This window comes from Cyrtonyx montezumae, unplaced genomic scaffold, assembly GCF_038088225.1.
Source record: "Cyrtonyx montezumae isolate F1298 unplaced genomic scaffold, pur_monq_1.0 scaffold_7, whole genome shotgun sequence".
In the NCBI taxonomy this organism is placed as follows: Eukaryota; Metazoa; Chordata; class Aves; order Galliformes; family Odontophoridae; genus Cyrtonyx; species Cyrtonyx montezumae.
In genome coordinates this window covers 4,555,739-4,579,202 of record NW_027072078.1, presented here as the reverse complement: position 1 = coordinate 4,579,202, position 23,464 = coordinate 4,555,739, and the positions used below count along the sequence as shown (strand labels likewise).

At 46.4% G+C, this 23,464-nt stretch overlaps 1 protein-coding gene across 1 annotated transcript; it reads right to left on the bottom strand.

Annotated features, from left to right (window-relative positions):
- Nucleotides 1-8,261: 8,261 nt before the first annotated feature.
- On the bottom strand, nucleotides 8,262-22,618 carry LANCL1 (LanC like glutathione S-transferase 1). Its single transcript, XM_065751178.1, has 9 exons — nucleotides 22,480-22,618; nucleotides 22,183-22,300; nucleotides 16,668-16,875; nucleotides 13,592-13,727; nucleotides 13,067-13,213; nucleotides 10,954-11,136; nucleotides 10,329-10,505; nucleotides 9,991-10,063; nucleotides 8,262-9,155 (listed from the first exon to the last, which is right to left on the bottom strand). Exons 1-9 carry the CDS (start codon nucleotides 22,561-22,563, stop codon nucleotides 9,079-9,081), a joined length of 1,203 nt encoding a protein of 400 aa, XP_065607250.1. The 5' UTR covers nucleotides 22,564-22,618; the 3' UTR covers nucleotides 8,262-9,078.
- Nucleotides 22,619-23,464: the final 846 nt, after the last annotated feature.

Sequence of the window (23,464 nt, the reverse complement as noted above, 5' to 3'; positions counted from 1 at the left end):
ACCATGGGTGTCACAGCTCATTTGGATGAATGTTTGTAGAAAGAGCAGTATGAAATGTCAGTGGCAAGTACAGTCCTTGGTGATTTTGGTGGCTCCAAAGTGACTGGGTGACAGACTGGATCATGGGAAACGGTGCTGCCACATCCTCATGCAAGAGTATCCTGACACAAACTGCAGCTCCACAGCTTCCTTAAATCAGTTGTCCCACTGTTGTTTGTTTGGTTTTTTTTTGGGGGGGAATCTTAGAAATGGCCATGTAGTAATGATTTATCCACTCCTTTAGGCATAGTTTCTGGAGTTATCAAGGATGGGTGAAGGTAACTGTTTTCAACATGCGATGATATTATCCAAAGGAAGGAATGTAGTGATTTTTTGCAAGACTCAAACATACTTTCATCTCTTGTGCAGAGATGAAATGCTGGTTTCTGGTATTTATCTGCTTTTTTCACCTATAGCCTGTGGTACCTGTACAGTCCCAGGAGAGCAGAATGCCAATGTTTTGCAACTGATGTGATGAAATGAAGCAAAGGTAGTTTCAACACAAGGGGGATCTTCCCCTACATTTGTAATCTCAAATGCCTCGTAGCTTTAGCCTCCCCAGTAGGATGGTGGGATGTTCCCTGGCAGGCTTTATGCTTTGAGATGTGGCATCCACATGGTTCGTTTTGTTCTCAGGTGCTGTGTGGAGCACTTCTGCTTGGCAGCGATTGGCCAGCATTTCATCTTGGCTCCTCTTTATCTGTGACGTGTTTTCTGGAAGGATTCCTGTGGCATGTGGGGTTGGGTCTCTTTCCTTGTAGATTTCTAGAGTAAAAAATTTAGCTGAATGTTTGAGTACTTTAACTAGCAAGAGCACCAAACCATATGCGCTGCAGGGATTTGAAGCCAATGCTGCTTTTCCAGAAACTATTATGAATGCATTTTGTTTGATTTGCCATTGTAAACATCACACACAGATGATGATTGAAGGCACTTTATTAATTCTTCTCTTATTGTGCTTCTGTGAATTGGCAGGGTCAAAGGAGGTTGCCTAGGATTAAATTACAGCCTTTGGGGGGGACTTGGCATAGGATCTCCTGTTTTCTGCTTTGTTCCCTGTGATGTGTGCATAGGGTTTCATATTATGAAATCCTATTGAAATAATTGAGGGTTCTGAAAAGCAAGGCATCTGGAAATCAGTCTGTTGCTATGGGTGGAACTTGGATCTAACCTTCACCTTGTTGGATCCATCTCCCTAGGGATAGGAAGTGCTGTAATGTTAACTGTCTCCAGCCAGTGCCTCTCTCTTCCCGTGTTGAATGTCATTTTAACACAGCTCCTACACGATAGGTTGGAGAGAGGGCAGCTGTACACTTAATACTGCCATACTTACCAGCCTGGGAGGAGTGAGTCTTGTCTTTTTTCCTGCTGCATTTGATATTTGGTAAAGTTTAGTATGGGGAGTATCTCTTCCATTTGTGCTTTTTATGATCCTAAATTGAGACTCTAACCTATCTTTCAACATGAACTGGGGCTTGTGCTCCTCTGGAGCATGGATGTGGAGAAGTTTCACCAAAGAAGCTTCCAGTGTGGCTGTGGGCCCTGCTGGGTTTTTTCTTTTCAGTGCTTTTTTACTTTGTTCCACTACTTGCTTTGTTGTCATTAAGTAGGTGAGGTTTTTATCTCCCCTTTTGAAAGCTTCAATTTCTGTTAAGATTTTATAGGGTTTTGTTATCTTTGTAAGAGCATTGAAAGAATAACAGTAATCAAGTTGTTCTGCTGTGGACTTTAACGTTTAATGCAAGCATTCTGCTTGCCCTTAGCTGCTACCCTCGGCTCCTCTCCCCAAGGGTGCTGAACACTGAGCAGTGTCCCTGATGCATCTGATTTAGCAGATCTGCTGCCTGCGCTATAGAGTTATGAACAGTTCCTAATTAGCTTGACAAAAGCATTTTGTCCCATGGTCCTGTCCTTCCGAAGGGGAAGAGAAACCCAAAGCCACAGCACGGTTGTGAGTGCTTGCTCTCACAAGCTTGCACGGTTGCCAAAGCTGGGGATTAGACAGCTGAAGTGCAGCAAAAAGTGGCAGTGGCAGCTCCTGGGATGAGACAACTTATGCCAGGAGGAATGTGGTGTTGGCAGCTTCTGCAGCTGAGGGTTGCTTTTCCCCACTGCACACTCTCACGCAGACCTGCTTTCCCTGTCATCCTTTGCTCAGTAACGAGGATAATTGTTCTTCATTGGCCAGAGATTTCAGCAGTTGTGAGTGACTTTGAGACCAATTTTGCTTTTTTGCTTTTCAGAAAGCGATGAATGCTTTTTTTCCATTCTATAATAGTAATAAAAAAGCAGCCTCCTTTCATGGATTTTTGAGTTGAACATTCGTCCTCCTACTCAAGGTGTCTCAAATGACTTCACTTTGAAAACCTGCTACTATGGATGGGTTTTTAAATAGTGAGCAACAGCTGCCTCTGCTCTGCATGATGTCTCTGGGGCAGCAAGAATGTGTGTTATGCTGTACATTGTGAGGTGCATCACTAGGGCTCAAAATGAAAGAACCTAACAGGAAACAACCATATGAGGAGCATAAAAGCTAAGGTGTGAATGGCCAAGATTTCTGGTAGGTGGGTTCAAGGCACAGGGAGAGCTGGAAAAAGGTTTCAACAAGACCGTGGTACCCCACGCGTTGAAGTGTTACTGCCTGTGGAAATTTGGGGTTTGGGAACAGTTTATCAGTGGTCTGGCACAACTTACATTTCCTTTCCTTGCTGAGCTCTGGGGGCACAGGCGGCCTGAGTGACCATCCCAGTGCTTAGCAGCATGTGCTCATCCCTCTGGATAGCAAAGATGGAGAATTTGTTGCTTGTAGTTCAGTTGAAGAAGGTCACAATTGAGCCTGGTTTCCAGGTCTGTTTTGGCTCGGAGGAGGGAGACCTCTGGCTTACCTTATTTCTACTTTTATTTTAATTTTTGCACGCATTCATTTTGTTCCTGCCTTCAGCATATTCCTGTAGGACAAAGCTTTTTGCTTTCCCACGGCTGCCTCAAACTGCCATTTGTATTTTTCTCAGTTGTCTTTTCTCCCAGCCTTAATTTTGTGGCTGTGCGGAACTCCTAGCCCCGTGTCACATCGAAAGGTTACGTCCAGTGCTTCAGCTGGAGCTGCAGAAGGCATGCCCAGCAGCTAGCTGGGGTGCCTGCCATGCTGTGGAGTAGATGGCCAAGAGATCCCTGCTGTTTTTAATAGCTCTCTGACAGCGTTGGCCAGCAAACGTGGCACATTTCATTATAACTCGTTCTTCATGCAGGCAGGTGACCTTTGTGGTGGTGAAGTTAAGCACCTCAGCCTTTCACTGTCCTTTTTAAGAGCTGGTGGCTGTTTCCTTGCTGTTGGGCCATGTGCTCCTCAGAGTTCATCCAGGGCATAGGTGTGCATGCTGGCAGAGCGTGTGGTCCTGGTCCACTTCATAACATACCACACTCTGCCTCTGTCCAGTTCCCTGGATGTGCCTTCACAGCACACACATCCTGTGAGCTTCCAGTGCTGGGCAGCTCAGGGCTGCCTGCCCACCTGAAGGATGTGGGACAAAAACAAAGCAGTGAGCTGTCAAATGAGTTATTGGAGGGGCTCCAGCTCAGCATTTGAGCCAGGGGAAGGAGACTTGTCTGCAGAGCCTTAGTCCAAGGAAGACGCATCGACTGAAATATGCTAGATGATTTTGGAGGTCTTTCCCAACCTCAGTGATTCTTTGCTGCCTCTCTGGAACAGCTCTCAGGCATCACTTCTGACCTATGTTCTCAGAGTTATTTCCCTTTGGATGAAGTTGTGAAGCTTAGAGAATTGTTGGTGCATCACGTTGAGACTTAATGGGCTTGAATCCAACCTGATTCTCCTTGTTTTAATGGAGCTCCTAAGTTACCTTCTGTAAGGGTGAGAGATGGCTCCTATTCAGATCAGGAGATGTAGCAGGATGGCACATGGAGCTTCCATCATCTGAAGTTTCCGAAGGTTTCAGCTTTGTCTGCACGGGCACAGCATGAACTCTTTACAATAAGAAATGTGTGTCAGCCTGTTTATAGCTCTGGTAGAGCCCTCGTTTCTGCTCTGTGTCCCACAGAGGCTTCCACTGGAGAGGCAGAGCATCTGGGGTTATGCACTTTGTATTTAACTCTTAAACTGAGGGAAGCAAGGAGAGGATGCCAAGGTATTTCTTCTTGTTAGAAATGCCTCTGAATTTTTCCCTCACTGATCTATCCTGTCACGAATCAGGAAAAGGAGTGCCCCTCTCTTTTACAGGGCAGCAATTCAGTACTTGGGTGCTCAGACTTCTCAGAGGAAGGCTGGGCAGTTGTTGAATTGAATGAGTTAGATTGCTTACAATGAAAACCAGGGAACTGGAACTATTGGTAGCATGAAAATAATAAGAGGAGGGGAAAATGGAAGATGCTGTTTTAAATAGGGTCTGAATATTGGGTCTGTGTGCTTCCGAAGCACAAAGATGCTTGTCCTCATGTAGGATCCCTACATCAGGCCCAGTCTTGTCCACATGCTTATACAGCACGGAGCCGGTGGTGCTGGTGAGAGCGTGCCTTGAAGGAGAGGCAGCTATAATAAAACTCCGCCAAATGGTGGAAACATGATCACCCCCTCAGTCCGATTAGAGTCAGCAGCCGTTGAGTGGAACATTTGCTCTTGCTCTGTGTGCAGCTGCATGCTGTAGTGTAACTATTTATGGGCCAGACTCCAATGGGATTTATGGACGATGAAGCACTACCAGCAGATTTGATTACTGCCTGAGATCGCTGCAAATGCTGCAGCAAACTGCAACAGCCGCAAAATGAGGGCAGTCTGACGCGTGTCCTGCCAGTGAGAAATTCCCCAGCCGTGAGGAGATGGAGCTAAATGGCTCCACACAGGCACAGGATTATGTTCCCTTCTTAAGACTTCTGCAGTCGTGTTGAGCACCTCTGGGACTTGTCTGTCACTGAGAGGAAGCTGAGCTGCATCTTGTCAGCCACGCAGGAGGATGGGTGTAAATGTGGTGACTTCAGTATGTCGTTGTGCTCGGAAGGGGCAAAGGGGGATGCGCAGCATCTGAGGGTGCTGGGCTGGCTGTGAGATGTCCAGAACAGAATGGTAGAAACAAATGGCTCTTATATCTCTGGAGTTGGAGGCTATATGAGATACTTTGAGATACTTTACCCCTCCATATCCGCTGGGACCTCTTGAAATCTAAACTACCCAAATATAGAGTATGGGCTGGCTTTTTGGGTTCTCTCAGGATGTTGTTGTCCAAGAACAGCAAGAAGGGTGCAGATTTTCTTGGGCTAAGATGGTTTCACCTATATCTCACACTGCATTTTGCTTCCCCCTTGCTGTGATGCAGTGAACTGAAGTCCTGATATGATCCAGTCTAAGAGCTACCACTCTTCTTCCTTAAAAAGAGCAGCATGGAGGTAGAAAACAAGTGGTGGAGGTGAAGAGGTAAAACAAGAAGCTTCAGGCACCTCTGTCACAGGAGAAGACTGTAGGGGCCACAACACTAGGTGTGAAAGCTGGCTTGAGCAGCAGTTGGAAACAGGGCCTTGTGGGTGACGCAGAAACAGGCTGTGCTTTAGGTCAGCAACTACTGACACTTTGTCCTGTTCTTCCCCCAACAGCCTCCAGAGGAGCAGTTTTAATGCTGAAATAGCAGAAACCCGGCACGGCATGGTGACACAATGCACTTACCCAGGTCTCAGAGCAGCTGCCCGGATCTTCATGCTCATGTCTGCTCCCAGAGGTAAGCTGCACCAGTGGGGTGGTACTGTCTGGGTGATACTCATCTCCAGGCACCGAGTGCCACATTCACAGTGGTGCCAGAATGACCGTCAGCACAGTGAGCCCCACTGCTCTCCATCTCACGAGTGACCTTAAAAAGCATCACCTGAACCCAGCAATGTCACTTCTGCAGTAGCAGCATCCATAATTCTCTCTCAAGAGCCAGGAAAAAGCTCTCTGAAGCCCTTTGGCAAAGGCAGAAGGTACGTGAGGGATATAAATATGTTTGTGATAAAGGTAGAGTGTTTCTCTTTCCAGCTCATGGCAAAGAGATATTTGATGGGGCCATCCTGTTGCTGTCTGAATGATGCAAGAGTTTGCCTGTTCTTTTCTAAAAGGAGAACAGAACAAACAAAAACATTTCTTCCTGTCATGTATTAGTCACTAGGATCTGTTAATGAATACACCCAGGACTGCTTTTAAGGTCAGGCACAAATGAGTTCATTAGGTGGGCCTGAAATGTGATCAGCCATTCAGAGTTAATTAAACTCTGTCTGACTCCTACATTCAGCTGTTGTACAAGGGCTGGATCCTGCACTGTTCTAAGTCAGCTTAATGCCATGGGCTTTACACAGATCAGGCACTGGCTCCAGATCTGACCTGTGTAGATGACCTATCCAGAACTGAGAAAAACAAAGTTAAGAAAAACAAAAATACCACCCTCCCCTTGAAAATAAAAAGTAAGCAGAAGGTATACAGCATCTTTTGATTGATTGAGGAAGGTAACAGTCAATGAAGCAATCCTCCAAGATTCAGCTGTAATTAAAAATCTATGTTTGCCCCCTCTTGCCAAGGTTAATGAACTCCATGAGTTCAAAGGCACAGCCATAATGATGCTGAGGTATCCACCTATGCCAGCTACGATACTGTATTTGGAGGTCTGAGTCTACTTAGTGCTCAGACCAGTGTAATTTTCCATCTGGGTTGACAGTGAATTTGGAAGCTTACACTGTGCACCCTTTGAGCCCAAGGAACCCATCCAAAACCCATTGGCCTGAAAATCCCTGTTAATTCAGACACTACTAGGCAATAATATTTAGCCTGCCAGTTGACCTGCTCGATCCAGTTTTGCTTTTCTGGAGTTTTCACTGCACTTGGCTCTTGCGTACTGGTACTCACTTGCAAGACCAGCTCACCAGATCCTGGAAGCTGGTAACAGTGGTTGGGAAAACTTCATTCTGAAGGTATATAATGGTGAGACTGCTTAGGGTAGCTCCACAGGATTTACCTGCTCACAGCATTTCAGTATTACGCAGTTGCTAACTATGTCATGGATGCACCCAAACTACTTCACCAGTGTGGTGGTGGTGGCATACCTTTGTTTCTTCAAATGTGAGTTGTGGTCAAGAAATGAGAGAAAAAGCAACATAAAGCTCGTTCTTTTCCATGTTTTATTGAACAGTGCTCCACCTGCCACTCTGCACCAGCTCTGGTGACTTTCTGATCTGTGTGAGATCCCTGGGACACAGTGCTGCCCCATTGGGCTGTACAAACCACCTCCTCCTAGGCACTGCTTTGCAGGGAAATCCAGGCTCAGACCAGTGTCCCTGCTCTGGCATCACACCTCCTGAGCTGGGAGGTGACTTAGATAGGGCCTCAGGTACTACAGGATCCCTCTTTAATGCTGTTTGATTAGCCAACTCTTGCTCTTGAGGCTGTGCTTCTTCCTTTCTGCTCACCTCTCCCCTTAGTGAGTCCCAGAAACAGCTTCAGGTTCCTGCCAGGATTGCTGAGCCTAAGGCAGATGAATGTTTCTGTGTGTCAGGCTGTGTCCTGATGAACTGGTGGTGAGGCTGCTCTTTGAGGAGGGAGGCAGCCTTCAGGAATGCTTTCTCCTCTTCACTGTAACAGCTTTGAGCTCTGCCTGTGCCACTGTTGAGAGGCGAGCTAGCCTTGAATATGCCAGTTTGGTCCTCACTGCAGCAGCTCATGTAGCTTCTGCTTCATGCTGCTGGCCTGGAGCCTGCATGTGCTGCCCTCCTGTTCTCAGCCTGAGCCACTCATCAGCTCACCCCTAAAAACCAACCCCCTGCCTACTCTTGTGCAGGCTGAGGAGCAGCCCTCCAACAGCACAAAGTAGTATAGTGGAATCAGTAACTTCCACTGTACTCCGTGCTTAGCTCATGGTTGGTGCTAAAAAGAAAGTACAGTGTTTTAATGGGGTGGGGCCAGGCCCCCAGCTGCTGTGAATTAGTGTAGCAGCAGCAAAGGGCTGCACAGCAGATTCACCCCTTGCAAGTTTCCGGTGCGTGGTCAGGTCAAAGCTATTTAATGTAGGGCAGATTTTACAGTTGGGTAGATGTAACGCATACCAAACTACAAGAAGCAGTAACGAGTGGTTCAAATCATCCCCACTCAAGAAAGCTTATAAAACAAAGCCTGTCAATACCCCCTACACAGGTAACAGCGTAAACACTGAGAGAACCCAGTGAAATACATCTTTTCCTATGCTGCTGCTGGCAGTCAGCTATAATATTCATAAACTTTTTAAAATAAAGATTGCAAAGTAAATTTTCAAAGCTGAATAGGAATGACCACACCAGTGTGCATTCTAGTTTACTTTCAAACTGCAATTTGCTATGATGCGATCAAAGGACTTTGCAAGGTTTAGCATAAGATAGCAAGTAAGCACCAATAAGCTAGTGCATTCCTTGTCACTAGGAAAAAAAATGCACAGAAGAGCTAAACATTATAGCCTTCACCTATAAAGCAGACAGGTTTGAAGTCAGGACAAGGCTCTGGCATGTCAGTTCCAGCTGTTCCACTTGCCATCTGACATTACCCATCACATTCACTTCTCATGGAGCAGCCCAGCTTCTAAACTGCCTACTCCTGGCACCATCAGAAACAGAAAGCTTCAAAGCACACTGAAGGGCAACGGTCTGTGTTTCATCTTTTGTTTTCTAAGGTCAGCTTACTCTAACTACTTGTCAGCACCAAAAAATAAAATTAAAGTTGCGTCCAATAGAAAACTTTATCTCAGGAATGGGATACAGAATATAGCAAAACTTTATAGCACACAAAATACTGTACATATTTCCCTGCTCCCAGCTGCAGCCCTGTGTTTTCAGGAGACACCAGCAAGACCTGCATTTTGTTACTCAAACTGAAACAGTGCAACAAAACGACTAGAAATATTAGAGAACTGGGCATGCCCTAGGAGGATGGATTTACGGTTGGTTAGGTAAACAACAATGAGTTTGGAAGGAGGAGAAGGCAGCTCTGAACTGCTTTTCCAAGTGCAGAAAGGTTTAGGCAAGGAACTGCCTAACTCAGGTTCAGAGTTCAAATGCAGGGAACTTGGCTTTGGTTGGCACCAGCAGGTCGGCAAGAAAGTAAATTGTTCCAGCCATTCCTGAGAGCAAGAAAAAAAAAAGTGCTTCAGAGAGATTCCATTTTGGCATCAAAGTTATCAGTTATTCAGGGAGAGAATGAGTCATGCAGACAATAGACAGGAAAATGTATTCAGAAGGAACTACATCATTTTTAGAGTCCGAGCCTAGACTTCCTAACCAGCTCAGGTTCTTCAGTTGAGGAGAGCATTTTGAAATTTATCAGCTGTTGGAAAAATGCCTGGGAAGGCATGGTAGTTTTCCCCACTTCCAGCCCCTTTCCTTCTGCTTCATCTGTCCACAGGCTTAAGAATCTGAATACCTTGGCAAAACTCTGGACCTTGTGGTTTTGCCTCAGATCCTCACTATATACCTGGCTCTTTCTCCTTGGCCTGCCCCAAAGCTGGGGAGATTTATATTAGCTGAGGAACCAATTCTTTCTGCAGTACTTGCTGATGGCAGATTTCTGGGGAGCCAACGAAGCCTAGAGAAGTGGCTCTGCTTGCTCTTCACTCATCTTTGAAATGGAATGAGGAGGATTTTAACCCTTAAAAACACACAAAGAGTCTGAAAAGCCAGGCTACAAATTACCTGAAGGCAGACTTTGGCCTGTACCCATTAAAGTCATTCCCTTAAGATATGTGCAGAATCTGTGCAGGAGGCCCAAGAGGACAAGGTGCTCCAACTGGAGCCACTGGGCTGTTACCAGAACACTGCTTCTGGGAAAGGGTAGAAACAGTAAAGACTGTTTTCCTCCCATTCTTCATGCTGACTTCTGCAAAGACTTCAGTGGAACACTTCCCTCAGTGCTGAACTGGCTCATATCCAGGAGCAGAATGATTAGAAATGGAGGTTTACCTTCAAAGAGAGAGAACGGTGTGTCTGGAGTCCGACACCCATGCTGACCATAGCTTAAACACCACTCTGCAAACTACAAAAAAAAAAAGAGGAAAAACGTTCAGATTTCATTAGAGATGCATCTTGAGATAAATACCACCTTCAACCTCGTGTTATCCCTTTGCAGAACAAGGCTTCTGCAAATGATTCCTTCTGTGCAGGTTGTCATGCAGCGACTGTGCTGATGGAGCTGGTTCGATCTAGCTCCCTCTCTACCGCGCTAGAAATCTGGTTTCAAAGGAAAAAGCTGTGCTGTAAAAAGGCAGAAGTGAGTCATCTTCTCTCACACAAGCTCTCACCTTGCAGGCCCTGTACAGGTATTTCACGTTCTGAGTGAGGTTATACAGTGCTAGGAAACCATAGGCGTTGCCAGCAGTCCCGTGGCAGAGCCCGTAGCCTTTCTTCAACAGCCCGTACTGCCACATCACTTCTGCACACTGCAGGGCATCGTTTAGGTACTGCTGTTCCCCAAACACCTGGAGAGACAAGGAATATTCCCCCATGCTGAAGCAATTTCCTCACACAGAGGGCATCCCTGTGTGAGTGGGGAGGCTTGGGTGAATTAGCTCCCAGCAAAGTCTTAACACTGTGACTACAGCCTACTCTGAAAGGAGGATGTTTCTGATGTGATGAATGGGACTGCATGGCTTAACACACAACTAGCTATCACCATTAGCCACCTGTAACAAATACCCCAAAAGGATGATGGGGATTTTCAGAAATTTTTTAGAACACAATTTAATAATTATTAAAAAAAAAAAGAGAGTTCTTAAAATGTTCTGTTTCAGTGACTGGTCCCCACAGGGTGATTTAATTTTAACAAGCCAGCCTGATTTCAGGCACAGGGGTCTTGAGAGAGTTTTGTCCTTGATGAAGTTCCACATTTAGGGATTCCCCAAAGGATATCTGCAAGATTTCTGGTACCTTGTAGGCCTGGAGGAGCATGTAGATAACGCCTGGTGCCCCGTGGCACCAGTGGACAAGTAGGTCTCTGGTGTCATCGATGCAGGGGGGGTAATTCCCTGATGGGAATTTGAGCTGGCAGACGTAGTCCACGCTGGGTTTGACTGTGTTGTGCAGCTTTACTTGGCTCACTCCGAGGCCAGGCTAAGAGACAGAAAGTGTTAAAAACAGGAGAATTACCACTGTGTTTCTCCTTAAAAGGCCCAAGGTCTGCCTGAAAGAAACAAAGGCAATTATAGTGACATCAGTTCTTGCTCCTTGTAAATGAAGTTGTTTCTTCGGCCCAGGCTTTCACATCCCAAATACCTGGCAGTCCTCTGGCTGCTCTGTCAGCAGGGACTCATTTCCAATCATACTCTTGCATCCCCAAAAGCAAAAGCTTCCCCAGGTGTGTCACAAAGCCCCGGAAGCAAGAGAAGAAAAGTCTTCCTGAAACCAAGCAGACATAGTTTCAAGTATCCATCTTTGGAGCAAAAAGGTAAATTGCATAAAAAGAGTATTAGGGATGAATTCCAGGAACAATTCCTAGCACCTAGAGCAGTGAGCTGCTGGGCCAGCCCAATTGCCTGTGGTGCCGCATTTTCCTGGATGTTTCTGGGGAATTGCATGGGGGTGGCTTCATCGCTGACCTCAGATGAAAGCAAGGAAGGAGCTTCAGCCTCCTCTCCAAATGATACTGCCCCACAAGAGATCTACACTACTCTGACCTCCTGTGGCAGGCTGAAATGAGATCATACTGTTCCCAAGATGGTGGTAAATTAGAAATTAAAAATCAATACTTGTGCTATAAAACCACAGGAGTCATAAATCCAACATCCTCCTCTCCACATTCCCGTTGTCTGCTTCTCCCACAGGGTTTGTGTGTGTTAGGCTTGGCTGGTCCAGGCTCCTTGTGTTTCATACAGCAGAGAAGCATGAAGCCTATACAGTGTTTTATGGGAGACAGACTTAACTTTTCTTAAAGCAGCCTGCAAACAAGCTTGGGCGCTTGGTGTAAGTCTGGGCTCACAGCACGCTGCTGCCTTAATTGCACTCAACTAGCTGTTCTTTTCTCCTGGGCAATAATGAAAGTGCACCCTCTTTTTGGCACATCTCCTGCTTCAAAAGTACCAACCACTCTTTCCTTTCTGAGTCATTATAAGAGAGTTAAATGCACAAGAACTTCACTCATCCTGTGTTATAGGCTTGAACTCTGAGGCTTCTCGTTCAGACCTGAAGGGAAGGCAAGCACTTGAAACATGGGGGTTTCCTCCTGTTGTGAGAAGTCAAACATTAAAAGAAGAAAATCATACTTCTGTAAATCTTGCTATGTTTAAGTGATTTGCATCTCTCAGTGGGCACCCTTGCTGCTTTGAAGAATCAGTGTTGTTTATTGCTGTTATTACAAAGCTTAAGCACTGCAAATTTATGCATAGAATGACCCATGTGGGAATTTTTACCCCCACTTCAGAGCTAGGGAGGGGAAGATTCCCAGAATGGCAGTCAGTTGTGCAAAACTCTGAGAAAGACAGCATCAAAGTAAAGAGGCACTGCAGCTCCCAACCTCTGGCCTTGCTCTGCCTACTTCAGGCACTACAGATCTCAGTTGCTTAATGAAAGAAGTCCCACTGCTTTAACATTTACATAGAAGCTCTGATTTTGAGAGACGTTTCCAACTTCCTTTCTACACATATCATCTCTTTCACCATGTTTTTCTTACAGCGATTTCCACGCTGTAATAATCTGAGACTGCTCCAAGTAACACCTCCTAAAAATACATAAACCCAAGAAACCCAAAGACATCAAGAAACGGAAATACTTCACAAGCAATTAGAAGATAGGGAAGCTCAGATCCTGCTGATCCACAGGTCTTTGTTATGTGAAACTGCCTTCATAATGGAAATCCTCTGGATCTCCACAGAGATGGAAAACCCGATCTCACGCACGTGGAGAAAAGTACCAGAACTGCAAGTAGGACAAAGTCTCAGACAAGATGTTTTGCCTGGCTTGGCATCACCATGAAGCTGTTCAGATGTTCCTTCTCATTCGAAGAAATGTGAAACAGCTGCTATCAGCCCCTCCAGGTGCCTCTTACCTGCATGAGATAGTAATAAATCCCTGCCAAGCCATGGGCTGCCCCTACGTAGTACTCCTGGTACCACTCATACATCAGTGGGCTCTTGGTTGCAAAGTTCCTCCTTTTGGCCAAGCTCTCTCCTGAGGCTACAACTGCTTCACAGACCTGTGGATGGGAACAGAGGTGGGTAAGGGAAGTGCTACTATCTTGCATCCAGCACAGTGGATAACCTGAAATCAAAAAAGCTGCTGGTAATCCCTCATGTAAGGTGGAGAGCGTGGGTGAAGGAGCTAAAGAGATGCCAATTCAGTGCTGTCTGGGTGTTTATATGGATTTGAGGGATGGGGTGAGGGGAACATGTAGCACTTTTTCTCTGAAGAGGATGAGCAGCAGGGAAACCACAACATGGATTCTCCTTTGTTGCCAGAGTTCTCTGCATCTAGCACTGATTTTTACCTGCCCAAAGGTGAACGGAATGGAAAGAGACAGCTAATAAATCACAAGGTGGCTAATTCAGCCTCCACTGTTGAGAAGCCACAGTACCTGCTGAATGTGACTTTGAGGGATCTTTTCCTCTCCGAAGTGCTTGTTCACAAACAGCAGTGCATACAGATAGCCCATGCGCCCATACAGCAGCTCATCTGGCACTCGTGGATCAACCTTGTGTAGGTGGAGCAAACTAGAAAGGAAGAAAACACGAGGGAGATCAGAGGACAGTCAAAGCCATGTAAACGAGCAGTGAGACTGGAGTTCTAAAGCACAGTCTATTCCCCAGTGCTGCCTACGCCCTAAGAGATGTCATGAAAGTCCATGTCTCGGCTTTCTAGCTATGCCAGGTACAAAATCATTCCTTCCCCTTTGCTTTTTGCTTGGCTTATTGCTTTACTTTGTTTAGTGTTCCACACTACAGCTGTAGTATGCATATGTACTATTTTAGAGCACTAGCTCTGGGAAAGCTACTTGTAGGGAAGTCTGGGCTACAGGAGACAGTCACCATTACCTCCCTGTGACTGCTGGAAATGCAGACTCTCTGCCAAAAGTGGCTACTTCCAAATTCAGATATCTGCCAAATTTGGCTGCTCAGGGAATGCTAGAAAGTCAGGCTAGTGCTGTAAGTGTGTGGAAAAATCTCAACCCCTGTTCTTACAAGACCTGATAGCAAAGCTCATTTCATTCCATGCCTACAGGTATGCAGAGCAGTGCTGTCAGTGGAGGAAGAGGTGCTTGCATAAGGCAGAAATCTGGCTAAGAGGTGTGAAGTGGAAGCCGGATTCATTGTTTAACATCAAGCCTCTGTGGGACACTAGGATTGGGAAGAATGTTTTCTTTAGGGAGAATTAAGCAATAGTAAGGACAGTGTGTACAGTGTGAATGCTGTGGACTGTCCATGGGGCAGCCCCACAATGACAGCTGCTTGGCTGGCACCAGCCCTTAGCCCACAAGTGTGCAGCAAGAGCTCTGCTGGATTCAGAAGCTTTCTGTGCCATTTTTCTGACTATTATCGTGTTGCAAATTTAGTGATATCTCTGCTAATGGGGATAGAGTGCTGTGCACACTGGCACTTCACAGTTCAGTTCACTCTCAATGCACGTTTCCCATTTTGACTCTCCCCACAGCACCATCAAGGCTAGACCTTCTTCCCTGAGCAGCAGGCAGAGATATGATTGGTTACATCTTTATTTTTCCATTCATCTCTGAGAAAACACTCTGAAAAACACCATCACTTTTAAGACTCCAGCATCGGCAGCTCCAAGGCTGTATCCTCAGCTGCTTCCTGCTGTGGCTGCAACAGGGAAAGAGCTAAAATGAGAGCCCTGTGTGCAGGGCTTTCCTGTCACAGCAGTGTGAGGAACAGAAGAGGTGCTTTGGCAGCTCTTGCTGCCAGGCAGAACTGTGTGCTGTGAAGAAAAGCAGCAACCAAACGTCCAGTGTACCCTCAGAGCAGAGAGACGATGCTGGGCTCTGACTCCCTGTGGTACTGGACTCAAAGTAATCAGAGATACTGAAGGAGAAAGGAGGGAGAAATGACTCAAGGAGATGGCCCAATCCCATCTCCTCTTGCAGTGCTCCTAGGGGAGGTTTCTCACAGATTAAACCCAGGGGACTGATTTTGTATCCAAGACGGAATAAGTGGGATCCTGCTTACAGCTGTGCTGCTCTATGGATTGTATGCACGTTGTGTTTTTCAGGTGTGAGGGTGTAAATTGAGGGCCTGAAAGAAAGAGCCATTGTTCGTAACTCAGCCTGTTATCCCAGGTGCCAAAGAATCACTAGTTTCTGGACAGAGGGAAGGTGAGGCAGCGCAGAGCAAGATGGGATTTTTGTACGCCCCGACTATAAAAGCACGCCTTTGACCTGCTGAATTGGTGGGAGACAGCAGGGAAAAGAGGGCTCCTAAACACAGCTCACACTGTCACGCGCTCTTAGCAAATGGGCTGCCTTGAAACATTAGTCTCTCCTGAGCATGAAAGCACCTTTATTGGTCGTGAACTCATTTTGGCAAGAGCAAGGAGCCAAGAAAAGCAAGCTTCTGTCTTTCCTGCTGCAGGAAGATCCTGGCTGATGAACTCTCTCCTCAGCACCAGAAGGTCAGGTGCTTTAGAAGACAGAACAAAAGGGGGAGGCATCCTCTTTCTCTGTAGCTGGAATAGAAGTGCCTTTTCAGTACACTTGCACTGCATAACTTAGTAACTCTTCTGTAACTAAAAATATATTCAAAGCTCCCTTAAAGAGTTTGGATCAAGGGAGCTGTTTCTCAAAGAGAAATACTCCCTTCTTAAAGGGAGCATGGTCAGGCTAACTGCTGTGGGAATTGGTAGCAGAGTAAGGACAGTTTAACTGCTTCTTCCAGAAAGACCCATTTTTCTTTCAGATGTATGAAGAGACCCATTTCCAAGGCTCTGCCCTTATTGTGCCATTAGATGGCAGTGCAGGGTTAATCACACGTTTCCATTCTGCCACAAAACTGTAGGGAGAAAGGGGGGATGCACGAGGGGAAGATCTACAGCAGGAAAATTGATTAGGGATTTTGTACAACTTGGGGCTTATATACTTACTGAACTGGCTGATGATGTTTGACATCAAGTTCCCTTGATATTAATAAATATATTAATTATAGTGAAATTCACCACTTTGACATAGTCTTAAGCAAAAATCAAACCAGAGATTATTGCAAGAATTAAAAAGGGAGTTCTGTCTTCAGATTGACTGTTATCTGAGGAAATGAATAGCTATTCTTAGTTAAAGGAGGAGAAACTGAGTCTCCACGTCACACGGGCACCTCGGATACCCATCCATGGCACTTCAGTCCGTGTTATGCATCATGTGCTCAAGGATGTATTTATTTGGGCATTATTTTTCCCTTGTGTTATCTGAATTATTTCCAAAGTGGCAATACCAGCTAAGGAATATCCTTTGCTGCCCCGCCTGCCACCACACGTTTGTCCTTATGCTAGATGCTTCCTCAGGGCACAACAGGTTTGCTTGTCTTGTTATGTTTCTGAATTCTCTGCGACTGTGGCAAAACATACTGGGCCACAGAGGAAAGGGCATGGTACAAACTCAGACCAGCTCTTCAGCAAGTGCAGAAGGAACATAAGGGCATAACCACGTGTTTTACCGAGTGACGCAGTCCTCTGCCTGCTTGTGGTTCTGCAGTTTGTGGCAGATGACCGCAGCCACTGCCAGGGGCCCGGCATCTCCGCACAAGAAAGTGATGGATCGTCTTGTCAGGCAGCTCAGGCTCTTCTTCACGTACTCATGGGCCGTGTGGAGGTATGCTGGGTCTCCATACACATCATGCAGGTGCAAATACAGCAAGGCAATGCCTGCAAAAGGAACACAAGTTTTATAACCATCAAACGTTCACCTTTTGTGTCCTCTTCCCACTACATAGCTTGGCTGCTTCAACACACTGAAAAGCCTGGCCCTCAGCCTCATCTAGGCCATGAGCCTTGCAGATCTCTTCTCAGGTACATGCAGGACATAATGCCCAGCAGCAGTATCCATAGCTTCTCCTGCTTTCTGGCCTCTTTCTAGCTCATGCTGCTTAGGAATGGACTGCAGGTCTACAAGTGGCAGCATCTGACCCAGGAAGGCCTGGAGGCTAACAGAGCTTCTGATACGTAGGTTACATACTGCTTTAGTAGTTGAGAGTAAAAGATATGACCCAGACAAACCCACCTACGCCTATAAAGCATATTTGGGACTGGTTTGTAAAACCCCAAACACCTGAAAACATCAGGCAAGATGGGACTTGTGGCAGGACTTTACTTGGCCTCAATTGCTTTTTCCCATGCCAGGAGGTGAAGGGCTGGGTCCTTTACTTGGATCAGATTAAAAAGTGACACATCGTCAGCACTGGGAAGCAACACTCTTGAGACATCCCCTGCTTGGCTCTTTCTCTCCCACTGACTCCCACTGAGCAGATCCCAAGACCTGCACAAGAGACAGGTGCATCTTACAAAAGCAGAGGCTGCCACTCTCGTCTGCAGCACACTGTTCACGAGAGCAGCCCTGGTCTGGAACAGGAAGAGCTACCTGGAACACCGGAGAAAGCCACATGGTCCTCCCAGAATGTATTCAGTGGGGTGGCTGGCTACAGAAACAACTCTTACTAAGATGCCACGTTAATTATTGTCCTTTGTCTGCCCTGTCTTCGTCCAGCTCTTAAAGCTTTTAGTATGTAACTGCATTCAATAGGTCTGCCACATTCAAACCATCCTTCTGATCCGGAAAGCATCCTCAAACACGCACTGGAGAAAGCCACTGGCCTGCAGCCCTCTGAAAAAAGCTAATTTCACCCCTTAGCAGTGGCCATTTCTAAGAAGTCACAGCTCTTGTGAGTGCAGCCTAAATTAATTGAGCCCATCTCTGCAGATTTTGATGCTGCAAGGTATAGGAAAAAGCATGCTGCAGAATTAGTTTCTACGGTGCTAAGGATGATTTTAAATTTAGATCTCTTTCTCATTTTGCATGGTCCAAAGCTCCGTGCTACAGACAATTCAATTTCACTTGTACATTAAGGGCAGATTTCCATTTTCTGCTGAAGTTAATAACCTTGTCCTCTCTCCAAGCAGCTCAGTGTTAGTATTTCCAAGAAAGAAGCTCAGGCACATGATACCATCATTCAGGTTTATCAGGATGGGGAAGCTCCTTTTCCAGGCAGCAAATGTAAAGTTACTCTCCTCTATTTAGCGCCTCGCACAGCCTCTGGGCTCTTAACAGATCTGATAGCTGTCTGAGCACAACTTGCACTTTTGAGTTATCTGCTTTAATATACAACGTCTTGCTTTGTAAGTAACTTCTATTCACACTGCCATCGTACCACCTTAATTATGTGCATAACTACCATGCCAAGGCTACTGCTAGGACTGAATTCTGAGAAAGTAAATTTCTCAGCAATGTTTTCCTCTGACTTCTTTGCCTTTCCTCTAGCAAAAGATTTTTTGCTCCCTTTCCTGCCCAGCCAATGATCACTCTTTTGGAGAAGACTCCAAAAGTCACTGATCTATATTAAGGAATGGGAGCGAGACCTTTGCCTTCTCCAGTCATATTATCCCTCCTTCCGCTGTAGGGAATCAGGAGGCAAAAACCAGTTCTGCATGTGTCACACCAAAGCCTGTTTATTTAACATGTCCATCTCTCGCCATCCTATACGAGCAATGTTACAGATGCAGAGGGATGCTTTGTGTTAAATTTTTATTTTGGGGAAGTACAGGAGGAGATTTAAACGTATGCACTAGAAATGGATGCATTTGTACCAGTTAACTAATGCCAACGGTCCTAATTTCAGCGTCCATTACCTCCAACAGAGCAGAGAGAAGACAAGCTCTTGCTCAAGAGCTGAAGTGCTGCAGGGGGCTGAAAACAGTCTCTACCACATGACTGTTGTGTTGATCAAACAGAAGTAAAATGGTGTCTTGACTTCCTCACAAGTTCTGTTGGTTGCACTACCACTGCAAACAGTTCTGCCAGCGGGAGAACAGCAGCAGCAAGGCAAAGCTTTTTCCTCAGGCTGATCAGAATGGATAAAAGTGGTGACAGCTCCACTGCAGCGCCCCCTGCTCACAAGACCAGCAGAGACACCCATCACACTGCTCTGAATGCATCTCCTTATCCACCATGAGATGAGAGCCCAGTGTGGTCCTTTCACAAAGGTCACCAGGTTCCCACAAGAGATTACCGGGTTGCTGCTAATTTGGATCAGTTCCAAACCTGTCATCTATAGTAACAGAGAAAGAGCTCGGAGATCTTCTGTTGACCCAGAGAAGTAAGTCAGCCAGCACTCTCAAAGCAAGATGTCAAAGTGCAGAGAGAAAAAGCGGAAACCTATCTCTGCACACTGCAAGAAAACCTGATGGCCTCCTGTGGGAAACTCAATGTCATTTTGATGAGGCATGGGATAGAAGTTACAGAGTGGGGTGGAATAGCTCTACTGCCCAGCTCAAAGGATAATAAGCATCTTTTCTGGTGCAGAGGTATGGATGTTATCTCACACTCACTGATGCGTGCCAAAGCCATGCTGAATGGGAGAATGAGCTGTCTTCTCTGGAAAGCCACACCACCATCCTGTGTTTGAAACTGGAAGTCAGGTGTGCTTCGGGGCAGGTTGCCTTCCTAATGTGTTGCAGGATGTGGTGCATTTCTCAGGATGTCTCAGCATCTCCAACAACAGAACCTGGTAACAACATTTCTCACTTTTCTTCTTCCGGGAAAAAATAAGAACCAACCAATTCAGTCCAAAACAGAACTACCTCTTACCGCATCAGAGAATCCTAAAAGAGGCTGTTAGGCAAATACAGAGGTCATCTGATCCAACCCCTGGAAGTAAGGCACGTATACAAATACAGTACGTATCCTAGAAGGAAGATTTCACAAAAAATACCCACTAGGCACTTGGTAAGATGTGGCTTATGTGAGCACGTGGGTGACACAAGGCACTTTCTCCTCTTTCTCCTCAAACACAGCCTCACCATCTCTTTAAGAACGATCTGGGGATTTCTGGTGTTCCTTATTTTGTTCTGAATAGAACTGTAGGATGATGTAAATTCTTGTGATTATCAAGTTAAAACTACAATATTACACTGAAGTGAAAATGGATGAGACCATTGTACTTGTGCCAGGATTTGAACCATTTCTGATTCAGAATTAGCTGACAGCAGTTCACTTTCCCTCAGTCAACACTCTAATAACAGCGAAACAGATTAAGACCATAAAAGCTTTTGTGGGTGTCTAGCTGAACTAAAAGACAAAACAGAACACAAGAGCCAAGCCTGCTATATACCCAGGCACTTTCCAGGCTTTGCCTACAGGGCCCTGATTTCTATGGGGAACAGAATGAAATCCTAATAAGCTGATTCAAAAGTGTTTTGAGGACATTCAGCTGTATGCTGGATAATCTCGATCTGAGCACAACGTTTCTGCCTCTAAGCTGAAAATGCAAGTCCTTCCCTTCCTCTGCCCCACGTTCATGTGCCAAGAAGCTGTGGCTTTACTGGCACCAAAGCAAGCAAGGGGAGAAAAGGCACTCAAGTGTGTTGGGAAAGAAACAGGCACCAAAGTAAAATGCCAGCATATGCTGCATATTACTGGGTGTAATGTAGTATGCTCAAGTATGTTACATTTCACGCAGAGTTTACGCTAGGAGAGGCACGTTTCAAATCTTTCTTATTAGCGGCCACAAGAGTGCGGGTTGATTTCAGACTGCTGGGCAATGATTTACATGAGAAGATGCTCAACAAGCCTTTTCTGCATAAGCAATTTCTGCATAAGCAATTAAGGGAAGAAGCTGCTGTCTTGGCCCAATTAATTTGCTCTCTGGAAACCAGCAGTGAATAAATTAATACAGCTAGGATTAGAAAAAAAAAAAAAAAAGTGAGTGACGAAGGTACAATGTAATATCTGCAAACTTCACTTCTCTGGCAGTGACCCACAGGAAAACTGCCTCCAGGCTTTTTCTAATCCTATTAGCCAAAGCAAGAAGGTTGTACGCCCAATGAGAAATGATCCAGGTTAGGAAAAAAGAAAAAAAAAGAAAGAAATTAACGTTCTCCCAAACTGAAATTCAACACTGGCACGCTTGCATTTCTTATTAACTGCTTTGGAGTACTCTCAGTGCCTGTCTGCCTTACTAAAATCTTTAAGCAGACATTTCTGACATTGCTCTCATCAAGCTGTAACATTACCTTAGCAACAACACAATGAACACTATTTTCCCAAGCAAACTGCTGGCATCAGGTTCCACTGTATCCAAGCACAAGCCGTACTCAGATCATCATGTGGAAAATTGCCTTTTGGGATTACAGCATATAGGTAAAAAAAAAAAAAAAAAAAAAAAAAACTAGGAAAAAAAAGGGCCATGGCAGCGAAAAGTCTTGCAGCAGCCACACAAATATCCCAAGATGCCTCCCTAAAGCCTGGCACAGCACAGAAAGCACCAGCAGCAGAAAAGCTGACAAAGCACACAGCAGAAGCCAAAGGAGGCAGAGAAAGGTGCATCCTCCCTGGCTCCAGGGGGATAGGAATAGGGTGGGGAAGGTAGGACACGCTCCCAAAGAAGGAAAAACAGGTTGAAAATGCAGAACAGGATAAAGGTGAGCTCCTGGAAGCTTTGCATAGAAGAGGTTGGCTGAGTGAGGCTTCCATCCTTAGTTCTGCTCCCTCCAGCAGTCTGAAGCAGAGCTGGCCCTGGCTGAGTGGAGGGGCACTGCCTGGAGAAACATCTGTCAATCAGCGTTGTAAGACAAAAATCAGCCCAAACAAAAAAGATGGGCATGATCACAGGCTCTCTGCTTATGACTGCCACTCATCACTGCTTACAGGGAAATGGCCTACTGTGCACATATGCCTGCTTCACGTGGAAGTGGTTTACTTGTCAGCACCCTTGCCACAGCTAGATTTGGAGCCAGTCTCTTCAAAGGCTCCGGCATTTGCTCCCAAGCAGGTGTGTTTCAAGCTTTATTACCGAGGACCATGAACAAAGACCCGGTTTCAAGATAACAGCCCCTGTCAAAACCGGGGACTCGAGATAACAGCCCCTTGGTGTAAAGCAGAAGTGCCACTCAGGACAGCAGTTTGCTGCGGGTACAGTGAAGATCGGAGTGCAGCCCAGAGCCGGTGCTGCGCTGCCCTACCTGCCCAGCCAGTGTAAGCCGTGCAGTCCTGCGGGTCGGCAGCCTTGAGACCCCTCTCCATCTGCTGCAGCAGCTCCCTAATTTTGTTGTTCAGACGCTGCGTGAACTCGGGAGTCAGCTGCAGACAATCGAGAAACACCAGAGTCAACACGGGACGAGGGCTCAGCGAGCGGAGCCAGCACAGCTCCCAGCGCGCACCTGAGGCCGCGTGGGGGAAGGCAGCTTTAAACCGCGCGGTCACCCCAAGGGGCCGGAGGAACCAAGGGATCCCCGGCACCGCGCCGTACCCGCACTCACCCGGCCGGACGCATCGAAGTACCCTACGGCCAGAGACTTGTCGTAGTCCGCGTACGGGTTGGGCAGCGCCCGCTGCGCCATCATGGTGCCGCCTCGCCCCGCCTCACAGCCGCCACCGCCGGAAGGCCGCGCCGCGCCGCCCCGCCCCGCCCCTCCGCGGCGCTGAGGGCTCGGCCGCCATCTTGGCCCCTCCCGCCCCGTGCCCTGGTGGCTGCCCACGAGTGGGTTTGCTTGGTGGCCTGCCCACGCGGAGGGTAATGTGGCGTGGAAGCAACCTGCAGGGTAGATGGAGAAAATGGTTAGGAACCAGGCTGCAACGACATCATGCTGGCGGTCCCTGCTAGGGCGGTCGCGTGCCTGCAAGTGCTGTGCTTACACGGATGAAAGCCATGTTGAATAGTCCTCCCCAAAGGTGACCTCAGGATGCCTGGGTGGAGGTGACCCGTGGCATTACGGATGTTGGACATGGTAAAGCAAGTCTTATATCTTGGCTCTATGGTGATGAAACTCCTCATTTGTTAAGGCACATCCAGCAGGAGGAAAAGCATCTTTTTTTATTGCATTCTCTTTTTTCACTGTGCTGTAAGCATGACTGTAGATTGCACTGGTTGTTTTCTTTTAGCAGCTTCTGTGGAGGGGTTGTCAGAAACACCTGAGATAATTTTTAGGAGACAGGATCTCTGGTGAAGAAACGTTTAATTTGTGATTGCAATGGTGGGCATCCTGCCAGCAGGAGCACATCTATGGCAGCACCATTACAGCTTTTATACTTTGTCTCCCCAAAATTTACCCCCTGCCCTGTTTTCCCATCGGCTTGGTATTCCAGGTTCACAGTCTTACACTTGTTAATTCATGTTCTACCTTGTGCCAGTGAAGGTTTACTTCTGTAAATGACATTCTGATTCCTGCTGTATCTTGGCACCTGCCAGTCGTCATCCTCTTGTTTCCAAGATGTCTCAAACTTTTCTTAGCATACTGACATAGT

What these genes read in the sequence shown, in the direction of transcription:
- LANCL1 (XM_065751178.1), bottom strand. Translation starts at nt 22,563, where the DNA reads ATGATGGCGCAGCGGGCGCTGCCCAACCCGTACGCGGACTACGACAAG. An exon ending in CTCAAAGTCACATTCAGCAG is followed by an intron (nt 13,214 to 13,591) that starts GTACTGTGGCTT and finishes TCCCATCCACAG; the next exon opens with GTCTGTGAAGCAGTTGTAGC. An exon ending in TTTATTACTATCTCATGCAG is followed by an intron (nt 11,137 to 13,066) that starts GTAAGAGGCACC and finishes TCTGTCTCTTAG; the next exon opens with CCTGGCCTCGGAGTGAGCCA.